Genomic DNA, 17,664 nt, shown 5'->3' with positions numbered 1-17,664 from the left:
GCATGTCTTCTCCTTATGGTACCTCAGTTAAAGCTGCCCAGCATATGAATAATACAACAGACAGATTTAGAATTATTAGGCTGGTTGTGTTTCATTGGAACTTTTCTACACTTAATGGTTTGATGAGTAACGGTGAGTACAACAAAAGTGAGTACACCCATAAGTGAAAATGTCCAAATTGGGCCCAGTTAGCCATTTTCCGTCCCTGGTGTCATGTGACTCGATAGTGTTACAAGGTCTCCGGTGGGAATGGGGAGCAGGTGTGTTAAATTTGGTGTTATCGCTCTCACACTCATACTGGTCCCTGGAAGTTCAACATGGCACCTCATGGCAAAGAATCACATCCGTCATCGATAAGTCTGCTCATGCCAACAATAAGGTTAACTGCTTCTTTAATTCACTGCTACAGGGCTGCGTGTCAGTCAACTGGTGCTGACTCTGATAAGATTCACATGACCGCTCCTATGTGATGGAATAAACAAATGGGAACAGTCACAAGAGTAAGATGTGATAGCTGCTTAGTAACATATGTAAAACTATAGTGATTTGGACATTTGAAATACACTTGGCACACACCTATGGTTGCTTGATGTTATTTTCTCATATTGTTGATTTGAATAGCTCAATCTAACTCCCATCTGACATGTATCATACTCTTATTCTGCAAGCAAACTAGCTCGACTTCCTGTTCCGACCTAGTCTCTCTAGCGTGACAGATCTTGGTTCAGCTGTGCTGCATGGCTTAATTACCGAGGTAAAACAGCAGTGCTCACACCCACTGCCCCTTGAGACTTAAGCCACCCTGTGGGGAACACATGTTGCATTCATGTCCAAGGAAAAAGACCATTTGACCTTTTGCAAGCACACTGATCTGTTGTTGGGGGATAGAAATGGTGCCTCAAACACTTCCAGATGCAGTTTAAAACATTTGGATCATGGATGGACACTTTCTATGCACAGAAAGCTGTAGGGTCCAACACTATCGGCAAGCAGTGGGCTACTTGTTTTAAATCATTTAAATTTAAACACCAACATCATCCTATGTTATACGAACGCGGGAAAAATACCTCATATATGAGATATTTAGAATATTTATATGTGTAAATTTGATGGAATTGTCTCCCTCTTTGTATTCATATTTTTGTGTAATGAATGCAGGTCAAATACATATTGACTTGATTTAATGCTAGTCAGAATTTTAGCTTCTGGGTTGTAGTTCAGTGGACAACCTGTTTCAATAATGTTCTCATATGTCACCAAGTGCCAATTTATGGTAAATCTTGTTGTTCGAAGAAGAAAAAATCAAAATACCACATCAACTTTTTGTTTGCAATTTATTGCTTATATAAATGCTCTCTAAACAATTTTTGGTAAAAATAAAATCTATCAATAATAATCATAAATAAAATCATCACAATGACTTTTACATGACATTATATTGCACAATTATAAGCCTTAACAAGAATCACAGAACACAAGTGTTGTTGCTCAGGTTGTGTGTAGGAGGAATGTTAAGAGGTCCGTGGGCACTGACACACACTCGTTGCCTTTAGAGACAAATCTGAACTTTAACCGCCTCTGCTGCTTTCGGTTGAGGTCTTTAGATTATCAGCTCTAAAGTGAAAGTGATCACCAAACAATCAAGCCGTTTACTTTCACTTATTGATACCCTGCCTTGTAATCTAGAGACCACCATGATTTAATGTCATTTGTGTGGTACAGATCGGATGTTTCAGTGCTATTAAAGTAAGGAAGAAAACTGCAGACGTGGTCCTATCATGTCAAAAATACAATTTGTTCTTGGGTGAATGTGGTGCGTCTGGTGAGACAGCTGCCTAAATAGGAAGAAGTCACACTCCATGTAGTTTTCTCCCAATTCCGACAGACAAGTTTAGATCTGTACCACAACAAAGTCAGACATCAGCCCCAAACATCACTCTGGTGTCAGCCCAGCTTTTCATCATTTCACAGCAAAGTTCTACCAACAGAATAAGCACGTGTCTCAATTCTGACCAACACTGCTGCTTTCTGTCTGAGGTTCAACCATACGGCCAGCTCCCGGTCTGGCTTGGCAGTTTATGATTGGTCAGCTACAAAGACTGTGTGTGTGTTAAGTGACGTGTGTATTCAGTTGTTGTCCACCTCCGTGCTGAGTTCAGGGCACACTTCCTTGAGTAACATTTCCATCAATACCTAGCGGAGACAGATAGGCAAAATGATTAGGTTTACAGCTGTAATTGCATATGACATCATTCATTCTATGAGATCGCTTTTTATGTTAAAGATATTGTTTGACATGATGTGTATTATTCTTACATAGAGAAGATGTTTGTTGGCACTAGCTTCCTGCAGGGCATTGAAGATCTTGATGATTCCATAGCGGGAATTTTGCTGGCCAACTAGATTTACTAGTGCATCTAAAAAAAATAAAGTTAAGAGATCAGATGATTTGATTTCTGGTGTTTACAAAATGTACAGGTTTTGTCCTATGGGTTTCAGTTCTTACCTGGGATATTGTCAAGTAGTTTCTGTTGAGCCCGTTCCTTAGTTTCACGGCGTTCGCTGTCTGTTCGGACCTTGACATGTGGTGCCAGCTTCCCATTGGGCCAGAAAGTGTCCCTGAACACACTGATGTAACACACCAACATCTGTTCACAGAAAATCCAGTTTACTGTGTCCCGGATCTGTCTAAAATAAAGCAGAGTGGAGGATGTTAGCCTAACAGCCGATCTCAGAAAAATATACAGTCATGTACGAGTGATTGCACAGTTACAATCTGTAAAACAGTGTAATAAACATGCTCCTTAAGATCCAGTCTTAAATCTGTTATTAAAACAATACCAGGTGGTTTCTTACATACTGTAACTGCAGTAACAGTATCACTACAACAGATATGAAGTCCATAGATTGCATAGAATTCAGCCACCTGATGAACTGGTCCAAACAAATAGGGGGCAGCATATCATCACAATAACCCCCACATTCCAGTCAGCCTGAACTTGGACCTTGGTGCACCAGGAGGGGAAGGTTTTCAGGGTGTACCATGGCTAACTTGTTAGCATGCTAACTTCAGTAGTAATATTAAACAAACAAACACACTGACATACTGTCCACAATAGTTATTTCTCGTCTTTTGTGTATGTGTATATTTTTTTAAATTCTAATCTAAAATTCTTCTATATTGCACCTTTAAATGTTAATTGTTAAAAATGCGATAGCTCCCAAAGGCATTGTTAATTGAAATACCAACGTGCTATAACTTACTTGTTGATAGTTCGTCCAAAAGTCACCTGGACTAGTGCAATTAGAGTCTTCCTCACCCACTTGAACACTGAGACAGACAGACAGACAAACAGATGTGAGGAAAAAAGGAAACTGATCCGATAAATTCACTCAGACGCTGTTAGAATTCAAGATTTGGTCCCAAAAAGTCCAACCTCAAACAAAAACAATAAAGGTGTGCTCTCAGATTTATAGTTTCTACATATGTGTCTTTTATGTAAGACTTATTGTGTTTCTATAATGATTTTAAAGAGACAACGTGGCCAACACTACTAATTAGCAGCATTGATTTAACAAGACAACCATGTACTACTCACTTCCTCTGAGTTCAAAGATCTCTCCTATGAGCATGAAGCAGGGTTCGGCCAGGGCATCTCTCTTCCCATCTGTCTCATCACCATAGTCTGACAAATCACTGTCATCATCAGCCTCCTCCTAAAAACAGCAGTCACACACCACACAGGCCATCCAAATGAGGATCCAAGTTAGCTCAAGTGTTAAGACAGTCCACATTTACTGTTGCTTTAGCAGTTGTGACTGAATATGTACCTCAGTATGGGAGAAGAAATCTCCAGGCAGCCTCTCCAGGAAGGAGGCCAGCGAAAAAGAAGATTTCTTCTGGATTGACATCACCTTCAAACATCGAACAAGACATTGTCAATATACAGTATACTGTATGGAAGCACACCATTGTGCATTCAGTTAAAAGCAGCTCAATATTTCAGTTTTCATTTGCTGCTGCTTTACATGCAGGTTAATCCTTAACTCTACTGGAAGGAATTTTAACTACCAGAACTGACCTGAATGAGCAAATAAAGCTTGTTTTGCAGCCTTTCATTTTGACAAATACAAAGCTAAATTTAGCGCGACAACACGACAACACAGGCGGTAGCTTTTAAGTGGAGGGAAGAAGTTTTTCTCGATTGTACACGTTTGAAATACGACAGTAATGTATTAATAGCCTTGTGTTACTTGAAATGCAAGTCTGAGAAATGAGTTACCTTGAGGTGCTCTGGTGACGGGCTGAGGAAAGCATAGAGAGCCTCTGACTGGCACAATCGCTCATCTATCAACAGACGCTACAAACACACACAGCTCAAATCATCATCAACATATTATATAGCTGGCGTCATAAACAAGGATAAAAAATAACAATTTGGCTCACAGCCAATGCCACACTGCTGTTTTCTTGTTTGTTGTTGTTTATTTTATGGTAGCTGTAATTCACTCCCCCTTTTGTGCCAGGGAAATGAAGAAATCATTATGAAACAATAACGAAACTGTTTTGAAGAACTTCAGCTCTTCATTACATTGTCTTACAAAGTGCACAATTTTACAACCTCTAATAAAACCTTCTTTCACATGAAAAATATTCCTTTTTTTAATAAGCAACTGCTTCAAAAGTCTTTTTAGCTTGCTATACAACTGCCTACTCAATGATTACATTTCTCAGTACTTACACAGCCTTACAGTGCAAAATTGAGTTGTAACACTGAATAAGCATTGGCTACTGCTATTTTTGAATGTCATCTTATTTTTGAATACCAATGTTCAGCTAATAAATCAGTGCATCCCTAAACACACACTTGACGAAGGCAGTTTGAGCACAGAGCTGGTGTTGCAGTTTATCCCCAACATTCCTGTCAGACAAATTTCAAATATTTTTCCAATAATGTCTCTTTCAAAAATGTTTACATCATTTATTTTAAACATTTAGCTGCTATTACAGCAAACTATTTTTAACCGTCTATTTATCAATGAACATCTGCTTTACTTAACGTTGGTTTTACGTGGCTTTGCATGCAAGTCTGAAACACTAAGTCTAAGAGGAGAAGAATCACTGTGTCTAACTTTTATAGCTGACACTTGAAAAGGCACTGAGCACCAAAGTTACTCTTATAAAGTTAGCAGTGATGAAAGAAAAGTGTAACATAACTTGACAGTGTGTACTGTTGGCATTTTTACCTGGAGAAAGGCATTGAGCTGAGTTTTGCTCTTCTCTAAGAATTTCTGGTCGATGGATTTGAAGGGCAGTTTACTGAGGGATGGTAACTGGAGTTTCTTCAACGATGGAAAACACTGACAAAGAAAGACACAGAATGACAGGTGATTGTGACATATATACCCCATAAAATGATATATTTCATATTTTAATATGACTTCTTGATTCTGGATTACTTAGTATTGTGTATTAACAAACAGAATATTCACTGAAACTTCACAGCAGCTTTTCCACGAGTGGTGATGCAGTACAACTATGAAGCACAGTGATATCTGCTTACTAATGTTTAGATAGAAAACATATCCATCCATGGTGTGGTGTTTGGTGTTACCTCAGTGAGTTTGCGATGCAACATCTGAAACTCAGTGAGTTTCCTCTGGACACTCCAGCGACTGTTGGTCATCTCCTCTCCTTCCATCAGGCTAACACACACACTGTAACAAGCTACTGTCTCACCACCTTCCTCTGTGGCCTGGGAAACACACACCACACGAGCTTAGTTTTACACACAAATGTTTCAGTGGCTACATAATTAACATTAGCTTGATTCTTGAGCATTAGTAGATTCAGCTGTTTGTTGTTTGTGAACAAAGAAAAAAAACTACATTACCTCAGCAGTAGTAATAGTAGCCCTCCAGTGCCCCAGGTTTTCACACCACCAGTCGGTCCTGGTGATGTGTTGCTGCAGTTCACTGTGTTCTCTCTCCATGGCTCCGATCTCTTCCTTTAGTTTGCTCACAATCTACAACGACACAGAGCAGAAATATTTTAACTTAATTAAAATGGAGAAATGGCATTAAGGTCATCAAGTATATATGGTGGTTTTCAGCTGAAAGACGTTTATAAACCTCCTCAAAAATATCTTCGGAGTGTTGCAAATATTTTTTCCTGTTACTGAGATTTACTCAAAAATATTGATTCTGAATATTTGAAATCGTACACGCTGCACTTTATTACCGTCCTCCCTGACACAGGTTGACACAAGCAGCTGTTACTGTGCTTTACACATATTACACCAAGCCTTGTTGTGTTTATCCTCTAATGCAAATCTAAAATATAATGCCTTCAGTATTGTGTCCATTTTTCCCGGTGGCATTAAACATGGTATCGAATATTTTAAATTTTTAAATGAATTGTCTTAAAGTTAGAAATTCCAGTATTGTGGCAACACCTCCGCACACTGAACAGCAAATTGAGACCGCAGTGCTTTTTATTTACTCGACCTACATTTAAACTGGCAACCTGCAAAACCATGCCATGGTCAAATGACTAAATGCAAATACTCTTCTGTTTTGTTACAGATGAAAGGATCTCAAAAGGAAAGGATGTCCTTATATATCCTTATATGAGGGGATACCAGCTGCAGTGGAAAATGAAATCACCATACCATGCAGTGGAACCCTGCAGTGGACAGTGCTGGTGTGTTTTATGCAATCCGGCAGTGAACTTCTGGAGTCGATTTCTGATTTGACCCCAGGGTGTGTTTCATCACATTTGTTTGTATTTTGTTACCTTTTTGTCTGGTTTGGGTGCGTTCTGGATAGAGCCAAGGGCCTGTCGCTTGTACTCCAGTTTGTCATACAATTGGCGGAGTTTTGTAGCAGCGTAGCTGGCCTGCTCATTGATTCCTTTGCTGCCTTCATCACCCACCTCCTCTCCTGCATCTAGACCCTGACACTACGTAAGTAAAAACAAAAAAAAAATTTAAAATTGGCAATAACATAGGTATACACACTTAAAATTGATCAATTTTAGTTTCTTAACAGATTAAACATTTTTCCGAGCATTGCGTGTCTCACCCCTTCCTCCTTTTCCTCAGTGCTACACTGTGAGTGGCTCTGCTGCTCATCACGTTTGATCAGCCTATCGTAGAGGTCAGAAACCAGGAAGGAGGGGTAGTAACGCTCTCTCATCGTCTCAGCCACCTAGAGGATTTTGAGCAACAGAAACACTTACCACGACTGCTCTAGTTCCTAACAGTTCTTCTGTCTCTTCTGAGGAAGACATATTCTGCTATGGGTAAGTTAATTACTTTAAATTAGTTAGTAGCAAAAGCAGTTACCTGTTCCTGTAGTCGAACAAAGACTTGTGTTCCTCTGTTCCCCACCAGACTTTGCTGGATCTCCTTGAGGAGAAACTTTTCCACTGGGATCTCTCTGCTCTCCACAAAAAACTTCTGGTAAATTTCCCCAACTATTTGGGGCACTTCATTCTGTAACACAAACAATAATAAACAAATATCGAGTCACATTTATGTGGTTTATTATAGTGCAAAAGTGCAAAGTGACAAAACTGACACTATATTTATTTTAATGGTATGGAATAAGTGAAGCAACTTTTTGCCAAGTGTGAAAACAACACCCAGGATCAGCTCTGTTACAGCCCTGTATCTTACTAACAGGAAATACCGTCACTCATTACTACATCACTAATCCCCTAACACCATATACTATTAGCAGCGTTGGGCTAAGCCTTCTGGTATGTGTGTACACATCACCTTGTTGGCAGTTTTCAGTGTTTCCACCAGTTCCCAGAAGCTTATCAAAGCTCTCTTATCAACTCTCTCCATGTAAACTCTGAAGTGCTCCCTGTAACCTGGATTACACAGGATGTCATCAAACTGGAGAATCTAAATGTGGGCGAGGAGAGAGAGAGAGAAAGAGAGAGAGAGAAAACATCAGCCATGTGGAACCTTGTTTAACAAAGGTAAAGTCATGATAATGCCATGTAATATATAATTAAAAACTTTCAATATACATATAACATCATATTCTTAATAAAGAAAACATTCTTATAACAACAAAGTCCACACCAGTTGTATGACATTATGAGTGTCACCTTCTGACTCTGAGGCTCGTCGCTGTCATCAGTCCCTCCTTCCTCATTATTCTCATAGTTTGGTCCACCGAGTAACCGGATGCGTTTCTCACATTGTTTCTTAGCAACAGTCAGCTGATTGATGTATCGTTTCATATCTCTGGCCCTGAGCAGGTCTGCCTTCATGGCTGCAGACTCTTTACCTTTTCGCTCTAAGAGAGAGAGAGTGAGTGAGAGAGAGAGAGTGCAGTGGTGTGAGCCAGCTTTGGACATGCAACAATACACAACGGCATAATTACTTGGAGTGGAGCCACTGAACTGACAAGAAAAAGTTGACAGACAAGCTAATCTTTGGACAAGCACATTGTCTGGTGAAGGCAAAGTTCCATATATGATGTTGACATTTATCCATGTGAATACACTTTATGTAGCACAAATATTAAAAAATACTTAATTTTTTGCAGAGTTTGATCAGGGAAACAAAGGAAAAGATACAGAAAGTGGAAGGCTAATACCTACCTCCTATCCCCAGTGTGTCAGCAAAATCTATGTGAATCAACAGATTTTTACTCTCAGGTCACTCTTTGTTTATAGCAATGTTGGTCACTTTGGTCCAGACTGAAATAACTCAACAACCACTAAAGGACTGCCATTAACTACTGCACATTCATGGCTCCTAAAGGATGAATTCGAATTACTTTGGGTGATCCTGAATTTTTCTTTAGAGTCACCAGTAGGTTGAAACTTCTGTCTTGTGAAGTGACACTCACTCCTACCTCAACATGAACTGTAGTAATATTGATGTGTTTTCAGTTCACATCACTAAGGTCAAGCTAGGTCAAATTTCTCATGTACGTCAGATATACTTTTTTAGTGCTAATTTGCAAGTGGTAAAGACGGAGTACACCTGTTAAACATGAGCATTATAAAATGGTCATGCATTTGCATTCAGCTCTGTCAAAGTACAGTAACCTACAAGGACTGCTGTAGATTCTTAGTCTTACTACATATCACTTTAACTCTCAGGTTCAGCTTTCATTAACAGTTCTTGGTCTTTAACCTACCGGTACTTTGATATGAGGGTGAACCCAGCGCGTAAAGGACACTTCGCAAGTTACCCACACAGCCCAAAGCTCATGTCTGACCTGACCACCCAGCTCTCTACAAGGTACCTTTACGGTTGCTGAAGCAACAAGATGGAATAAATTGCAGTGACTTTAATTAATACTTCCCTACATGATATATCAACAGGAGATCAGCTTGTTGTTCAGCTGCAGAGGACTTGAAATGCTTCAATTCACAGATTATTTTCAATCATTTTTTGACCTTTCTGCCACATGGTGTACTGTGGTGTCTCTCTACCTTTCTGCTTCTTGAGCTGAGGCAGGCTGCTGATGGTGGTGGCATGAATAATCTCCACCACTATCTGATACCTTTAAAGAGAAGACAGACATGTTCAACTTTACAGTTGTTCAAATCAATAAAATAGTAAATCAGCTGTCTTATGATTAATAAACTGAATACTCAGAATTACAGAATGTAGAGAATTGATCAAACAGATCAGCAACAAGTCAGTGCTGAGCCATTATGTCTCAAACTAACAAGACAATATAGCAGTATCATGTCGACCCCACATTTAGATCCATCTGTTCCCATGGTAACCACACAGCAGTAAGTAGACTGGAGGTTTACACTGTCTGGTTAACATGTTCGTGCATATATACAGTATGGTTCATTACGAGAAGACTATGTAAGTACAGGGCAGCCTCAGTTTAAAGAAGCAGCAGGTGTGTGTGTGTGCGTGTGCGTGTGTGTGTGTGTGTGTGTGTGTCATGCCTGAGTTGTTTGAGGAAATTGACATCAGCAGAAGTTGATATTAGTTTGATGAAGTCTTCATAGGAGGCAGCATAGGTGTAGGCTTTCTTCTGCTGCTCAGCCTGCTGCTCCCTCTGCTCCAGCTGAGACAACAGCATCCTGTTTATGGAGTCTGGGTCGCTCAGCACTTCTACCAAAGGCTTCAACACTGAAGCAACACAAAGATATTAAGGCAGAAATCAAGTGGAGGCTGCAAGCTTTCAAGTCAAACTGGACAGGTACAGCACACAGAAATGGACCCTCCCTTGCAATAACCAAAGACCTCAACCTCACTCTCAGCTCTTTCAGATCATTGCTCCTTTGTTACTCTTTAATGTTTAAATGTTTCATCATCATCAACGTACCTACTGGCCTGTCTTGTGTCAAACTCTTTTAACCCCTTCGAAATGTGTTCCCCTCCTGTTAGAATGCTGTTCTAGTCACACACACAGACCCTGCAGTTGGGGTCAGGGTAAGATGACGGAAGTTAAGGTGAGGAGAAACACAAACTGACAGGGAAACAGACTTCGACACTATACCGGCAATGATTCATGTTTTTTCTGGTGCAACCCGAGGCGACTTTCTAGCTTACTGAAATGAAAGCAGTCACAGTGACTTCAATCACACCAAACCTACATCTTTGCTGACAGCAAGTAAGGTGGATTAGAATTAACGAGGTATGGGTGGGTGGAGGAACTTTCTCTGGAATTTTCCCTTGAAAAAGGAAGTAACTCCTACTGTAATAAATGATATACAAAGGTGAAATTAAAACTGAAGTCCCCCTTTTAGACTTTAAAAGGTCAAATTTGTGAGAAATTCAGCACCAGAGACAAAAAAAGTAGATCAATATCAAGATAATGGATTTCTGCTTGCACAAAATGTTTAAAAAAATACTGCATCATACTCTAATGATGATTGCATACAGTTAAAAAACATGAGTGTTCCTGTACGGTAAAGTCTAACAAAGAATATTATGTCTATATATTTAGCCTCATTCCCTAAATATATTCATTGTTATGTAGAAAACAGAGTAGTTTAAAGTGACAACATGGGCTCAGTTGTTATAATAGACATCTTCCTTTATCACAAAATAGCTTACGACATCGCTTTGATGATTTCAAAACAAGTTTAGCCCATTTTTTCCCTTAAGTTTAATTATTACAGTGTAGCAAGGACAAAGGATTTATGACTTATGAGGATGTCTGAACCTGTACGCACACACACACACACATATACACATACACACACCGCTCTCAGTACCTTTAGTAGTGATGACTTCTGTGAGGCAGCAGCGTAGTGTATGTGACTTGGCATCCTTTTGTGGCAGCAGACATAGCAGCAGTATTCTAGCTACACAGCGGAGGAAGGCCATCTCTGAGTCTGGACTGACCAAACAGGGATGGAGAGGAAACGGCCGAGAACACTCCTCTGGTCTGAATACACACAAGTAAGAGACACAGATTACATTGAGATACACACAGAAAGAGACAAAGTGAATCGTTACTCTGGCAGAGCTAGATTTCAGATGACATTGTATGACATATAAGAACGCTGCTGTTATTGATACTTCAGCTGTGTTGCATCTCACTGTCTTTGTTTCTAAAACTTGACTGAACAAGACATATAGCTGCTACATTGTTCGTTAACTATTGAAGACGAGGGAGGCCAGACATCTCAGTAGTGTGATCAAATCATAAGTCTCGGCCGACTTGCCAGGATAATGAAACCAGACGATGTGTGAATCATCATTCTGTCTCTAAGTGCACCTGGCAGATGCTGCCTGGAGACAGAGGAAGTGAGAGAGGAGCATTTTAATGTTATTTACGCTGAACTGAATTGCCATAATTTCACCCCATCTGCGTACATAAAATGATGGAGGTGTGTTTGGACTCTGGGGCGGAGAAAAAATCTTTGCAGTACCAAGTCAAAAATGAAACATATTTCAGTCAAACAACAGTGAATCAGAACACTGCAAACGAATACCTTATACGTGTGAGTGCATTTGTGTACCTTGCAGATGCAGCCTTGAGGTCGGTGAAGTGTGTATGTAGGATTCGGATGGAGTCATAACACACCACGTTGACGAGGTCAATTTCAGCAAGTCTGGATCTCAATTGCCCAATCATCTGCCACCAGTCCTCCGACAGCATGGAATACAACTGGCCCTCATCACGACTCAAGGGGATGTACCAGGACAGGATGTAGTCTCTGTAGGCATAGTCAAACACTGGGGGAAGAAAGAGAACTGGAAGATTAATTTTGCTATATGATAAATAATAAAGAACAGCTGCAGAAATAAAGTAGATTTCATACAGCTGTATGATCCTTTACATTAAAATTTAATTCAGTTGATCAGCTGAAGAGAAAATATACATTTAAAATGTTGAAAGATGCTGTCAATAATATTTTATCATTTCTTTTACAAAATGACTGGCCAATGCCAGTCCTTTGTTGGGCTGCTAAGATTTCAAGTTTCTAGAAAAGGAGAGTTGTGACTTCTCTAACCTGCCAGGCCCTCTGAAATACCCACCGTGTGCTTTGAACTAGGTTTCATTTCCCAAAAACCCAACCCAACACTGGTGCAACATTTAAAATGCGTCATTCATTCATTACTTTTCTAAATACAGTGGAGACTAACCCAGTAGGTGGAACAGGGCACCAGTCCATCACATGGCTGACATATAATGACACTCAGACAGACTATCTTTCACAGTCACGCCACTCAATCGAGGTGAGTAATGGCAATTTAGAGCACCAGTTCACCTGACCTGAATTTCATCAGACTGTGGGAGGAAACCAGAGCACCGGGAGAAAACCCACACAAATGCATGTAGAACTAATGCAGCACACATGCAAACTCAACACATCTAAAGATAGATGGTGGAAACTTTTGGCTTTTAGCTTCGCGTGGTCAGGTTAAGCTTGAAATTGATAAGCAAAATCAGAACATTTCTCAACATGATGTTGTAGTTTTCCATGGCTGCATTACTTATAAGCCACATCTTACTGATGGCAGTTTTGACATATACAGTGACTGCCATGCTTAAGCATTACAGATGGCATTCAACAGTGAAATTTAAATTAACAAATGCTGTCGTAACTTCAAACTGATGTTACTGATTCAGATTTGCTTTGAAGGAGAGCGTGTGATAATCCCCCCTCTATACGTCCTAGCTAAAGTGAAACTCCATAAAACATGTGAATCTAATCAATCTTTCTTTTATTGATCTGTGAACTAATAACTATGTCTTTTAGCCTGTATGGACTATATGCACTTCAAGGATCTTAACAGCTTTACTAACTGAAGAGTGGGCAGTGGTGCTTTACGTGACACAATAGTTACAGCAATTCTTGGGAGTTTAAATAACTCTGATCTGAAAGGAGACTGTCACATGTTTACTGTGTACATATACACACTGTCATTATGGGGGGGGGCTTCTGCATATTCTCCATTTGTCGGCATATTTTATACCTCCTCCGATAGTCCAAAGAAAGGCAGGTTAGGCCAATTGCTGACTCTATTGCCTGCAAGTGAGAGTGTATTTATCTGTCTCTATGAGTTGTCCCTGTGATAGACTGAAAGGTACAAGGTATAAGGATAGGTACCCTGGGACTCTGATGCCCAGAATCCTTGAGTACTTGATTAAAATCCAAGAATTTCGCCCAAACACAAACACTGTTTTTTCAAAACTATGTTCACAGCAGGTCTTGACTGTGGACCTAATAATGTCATCATAAATTCAAAAAACGCACAGGGGAGAATGAGCAAATACACACCCTTGGAGTAAATCCTGGAGCCATCTGTCACTTGGCAGCTAAGCATACTGTTCAACTGACTGTGCCTCTGTGCACGTGTGTGTGCGTGTGTGTGCATGTGTGTGTGTGTTTGTACGCTGTAATCCACCATGAGTGGGAGGGATCACTGATAGGTCATGGTGACTGACAGAGCTCCATCAGTCAGCAGTTTTCTCAAAAACAGAAGTTACAAGTTCTTCCAACAGTGTCAGAAACATTTCACGAAAAGTCTCAACACAAAACCAGTCAGCCAAGACACTCATGGAAGCAGTCTCCATTCCACTGAATTCTTAAAGAGAGGAAAACAATATTCTCTGAATTAATTGGCTAACAGTCATCACTGTCAAACGTACTGTTGCATATCTGTAATTCACATATTTTAATAATTTAAGAACAGGACTGAATCAGGGGATTTTTAGAGAAGTAGTGGGGGGCGGGCGTATCATATTGTTCACATTACGTGCTGACATGCAGGGCAACAAAGATACCTTGCAATGTCAAGCTATTAGTTTTATTTATGAATCCTGACTTGTCGGTGTGCTTTGTTCTTCACTTTTGCTCTGTAATCATGCTGCAACTAAGGATTTTTTTCAATGTTTTCAATCTGGTGATTAATTTCTTGATCCATCAATTTGTTATTTAGTCTATCAAAAAATATTCAGTTATATTCAGGAGTAAATAAACCAGAACATTACATTACATTTTTTTCTTTAAAATGTACTCAAATTAATTAATTGAGTATCAAAATAGTTCCCAGTAGAATAGATATACATGATTATGTATAATTTTAATGTTTGAATGTCCATTTAAAAGTCAGCAGCTGTTTTTTTATACAATGATCTGAAATCTGTAGTGCTGACCAAAATGTCTGTCTTAGGCTAGTTTCCTAATGTTTTTGCATTAATGTGGGCATAAGTGGGTCATAACGCCTTCAAAAATCCATTACCTTCCTTCATTGCTTTGTCCACATTGTGTGAAACCACCACCCTCCTGCTCTGGCTGGACTCCTGAACTGGCACCAAAAAACGGGCCTGAAAAACAACAAGAGTATCACATCTCTTCACTTCGCAGATGGGGGTGTAGGCATACAATCAGGAAATATTGGGCAACAACAGGAAGAGGAGGAAGACCAGACTGAGAGCTGTCTGTTTAATAAGCCTCAAATTCAGACAAACAAAGGCAGACCAAACATGTCACTGCTCATGCAACATGTTGACCAGACGAATGCTTGTGACAATCTCCCTCCACTGTCAGCATCAATAAGTCATCGTCACAAAGCAGCAAACAAACGCTGCTGAAAGGCAGCTGCTGGGCTGGTGCAGCCTGATGAGGCAGATCACCAGCAGTTTGCAAAGACACAGTCGTTTTCCTTGAAGACCAAATCGCCCTATATACGTGTGTGCACGGTTGTTTGTGTGTTTAAGTGTGTCTAAATCCAGCAGCATGACTCTGTCTCATCCATTATAGATCAACGCAGGGAGGATCCGGGGGCAGGCAGGGAGAGAGGATGATAGAGGGGAGAAACATGAGGGAGCGAGGGGAAATAATTGAGGGGAAGAGCAGTTCAGAGAAGAAAAAGACGGGTCAGGACTGATGCCAAAATGAAAATATCAGAGTGTCTGTGTTAAATATTTTTGAGATTTGGGAGTTGGGTGTAGTCTGATGGGGGAAACATCATCTGGGGCTGGGAGCTAATGTGTGCATTGTCAAAGGTGTATGTGAATTTAAACAAGTGGATATCAGTATCTTACCATGAGCTTCTCGAAGAACCCGAGCCGCACAGCTGACTGCCTCCTGTTTCTGTCAAAGCAGCTGACTTTAAGAGGACTCTTCCTGACTAGCAGAACAAAGCTCCCGGCCAGGAAACACAGCAGGGCGAATGACACATAGATGAACAACTTTAAGAAGAAAGAGGTGAGACTCAGGCCTCCCCAGGCCAGCTGAAACACTACTGCTGCCACCACGCCCAGGCAGAAAGCCGGGACGAAGCGGAAAGAGGAGCCGATGGAAGAGGTGGAGGTGGCAGACATGGGCCCCTCTTCTCCTCCGGTGCTGCTACTCCCTCCAGCCGGTGGTGTGATGGTAGTTGAGGGGGTGGGCATACTGCGACCCCACCATCCATATATGTGTCACAACTTGTTAGGCTGAAAAGTTGGTCCGCTAGTCTGCACGCCGAGTCACAGAGGCAGGTATACTGTGTACACTTGTGTATACCCTCGACTACAACACTGTCTCCAAGATGAGGCATCCCCGCTCTGACATCTCCTCACCGACCCACACGGTTATGTTTTCCACGCTCCTAGCATCGGCCCGCACGGCGGCCAGAGGCACGGAGTCCCGTCGGCTTAGTCATCCACAACACGATCCTCCAGACAACGGAACGGGGCACCAGGCTCGTCGTGGACGCGACGACAGGAACTGACAGTCGCCCGGAGAGCAGACGGAGAGAGATCCGGGGTGATGGGATTGATGTAGCAACATCCACCGTCACCTTGGAGACAAATAGGTGGAAGGGGAGCTTAATGACTTGCTAACCAACTGGGCTAGCAGAAAACTACAGTAGGAAGCCAGTTTAAGTAACTGTCGCCTGTTACCTTTAATCAAAAATACATGAGCCAGCAAAAGATCCCGTCCTGCTGTTTGGTTTGGCTCTTAAACCAACTGCAACAATTGCAGCTAGCTAACTAGCTTATTTGCTAAGTAACCAATTCTACATCAGCTAATGTTAGCTTACTTACCTACCATTTAAAAAAGGTGTGCGGTAACAACGCTACATTTTCACTGTCCTCTCTGTAAGAGAATGTGTACGTGGCGTCGCAGTGGAGAATTGAAAGTATCATAAACGCAACGACCAAATATGCCCGCTCCAAAACCCCCGACAGATAAAAACAAGCAACTGTTATTTTCCTCGAGCTCCATCTGACTGACAATCTTGCTGAACCTGAAAGGGTGTCAGCCAATCAGCGCTCGTGTTAACCACGGACGGCACGCTTGTTTTAAGAGTCAGGACAACCCGAGTTGGTGGGCGGGGGTGTGTTTGACAGTTGACATTAGTCAGTGGGAAAATACCGACCAACCGGGCAGCTACGTGTTGTAATCAAACACACAACGAGATAAAGGATCATGCCTCGTTTCTCTGACGATTGATTTTTCTTTTAGACACTAGCTGTCTGACATTATAAAAAATATGTTTTCTGTTGTCAGGTACAGAGGCGTTGGAAATGATTATATTTCAGCCAGGTTCACCTCAAGTAGTTTCATACATATTACTCTGGACATCTACGCCTGCTAGATTATAATCACTGTTCCCCTCATGTCAATTTTGTTAAAAATAAATAAATAAACCAATTCATAAAGTTGTTAATATTATTATTATTATTATTATTATTATTAATAATAATAATAATATTATAAAACTAGTGAATGATTAAAATAATATGACACGTTTAAACCCAAAAGAACTGAAATTCATCAAAGAAGTTATATCTATTTGATTTGTTTCCTCTTTAATAATTAGCCTAGTCATTGAGCCATTTTAGTCTATGAATAATACAATATATAATGTTCAAAAAAAAATAAACACCCACGGACTTTTCATCAGTGATAGAAACAACATGACAAATTCATTTGAATTAAAGATTTATTATAAGTTAATAAGGTTAAATTAGAATATGTTTCAGCATAGCCAATTGGCAGTTCATTTTAAATCCAACTTGGCCTGGAGATTGTATGAGTCTATGAGACAGATCAAATCAACCCTCACAATACATCTCATTTTTACAAACTGCTCAATCAAAAACACAATTTTTCACTCTGCTGATTAATTATTTGAGTATTTATCCAGCCTCTACATGAGCTTTCAAAAACAGCAACAGTAATAACGTATACAAAATGCAGATATCCCTACCTGTGTG

General features: G+C 40.4%; 1 protein-coding gene across 3 annotated transcripts; it reads right to left on the bottom strand.

Annotated features, from left to right (window-relative positions):
- Positions 1 to 1,317: 1,317 nt before the first annotated feature.
- Positions 1,318 to 16,704, bottom strand: snx25 (sorting nexin 25). Of its 3 annotated transcripts, none has more exons than XM_030396775.1 (22): positions 16,489 to 16,704; positions 15,502 to 16,241; positions 14,697 to 14,781; positions 11,966 to 12,182; positions 11,216 to 11,388; positions 9,938 to 10,124; positions 9,464 to 9,534; positions 8,123 to 8,313; positions 7,782 to 7,913; positions 7,347 to 7,496; positions 7,084 to 7,209; positions 6,797 to 6,961; positions 5,895 to 6,026; positions 5,616 to 5,756; positions 5,248 to 5,361; positions 4,284 to 4,361; positions 3,832 to 3,915; positions 3,600 to 3,717; positions 3,265 to 3,331; positions 2,507 to 2,688; positions 2,317 to 2,417; positions 1,318 to 2,193 (listed from the first exon to the last, which is right to left on the bottom strand). In XM_030396775.1, the coding sequence occupies exons 2-22, from the start codon at positions 15,850 to 15,852 to the stop codon at positions 2,128 to 2,130; spliced, it is 2,931 nt and encodes a 976-aa protein (XP_030252635.1). In that variant the 5' UTR covers positions 15,853 to 16,241; positions 16,489 to 16,704; the 3' UTR covers positions 1,318 to 2,127. The 3 variants fall into 3 exon arrangements, with proteins under 3 accessions (XP_030252635.1, XP_030252634.1, XP_030252636.1); XM_030396774.1 differs by having other exon boundaries at positions 16,493 to 16,704; XM_030396776.1 differs by lacking the exon at positions 16,489 to 16,704 and adding an exon at positions 16,345 to 16,481.
- Positions 16,705 to 17,664: the final 960 nt, after the last annotated feature.

Source organism: Sparus aurata, chromosome 18 (assembly GCF_900880675.1).
Source record: "Sparus aurata chromosome 18, fSpaAur1.1, whole genome shotgun sequence".
Classification (NCBI taxonomy): Eukaryota; Metazoa; Chordata; class Actinopteri; order Spariformes; family Sparidae; genus Sparus; species Sparus aurata.
The sequence above is the reverse complement of the archived record's forward strand: the minus strand, read 5'-3'. Positions and strand labels throughout refer to the sequence as shown.

Excerpts from the sequence above, each read along its gene's own strand:
- snx25 (XM_030396775.1), bottom strand. The coding sequence starts at position 15,852 with ATGCCCACCCCCTCAACTACCATCACACCACCGGCTGGAGGGAGTAGC. Across the intron at positions 14,782-15,501 it reads GGTTCTTCGAGAAGCTCATG|GCCCGTTTTTTGGTGCCAGT; the intron begins GTAAGATACTGA and ends GTTGTTTTTCAG. Across the intron at positions 12,183-14,696 it reads GGACAAAGCAATGAAGGAAG|TGTTTGACTATGCCTACAGA; the intron begins GTAATGGATTTT and ends TTCTTCCCCCAG.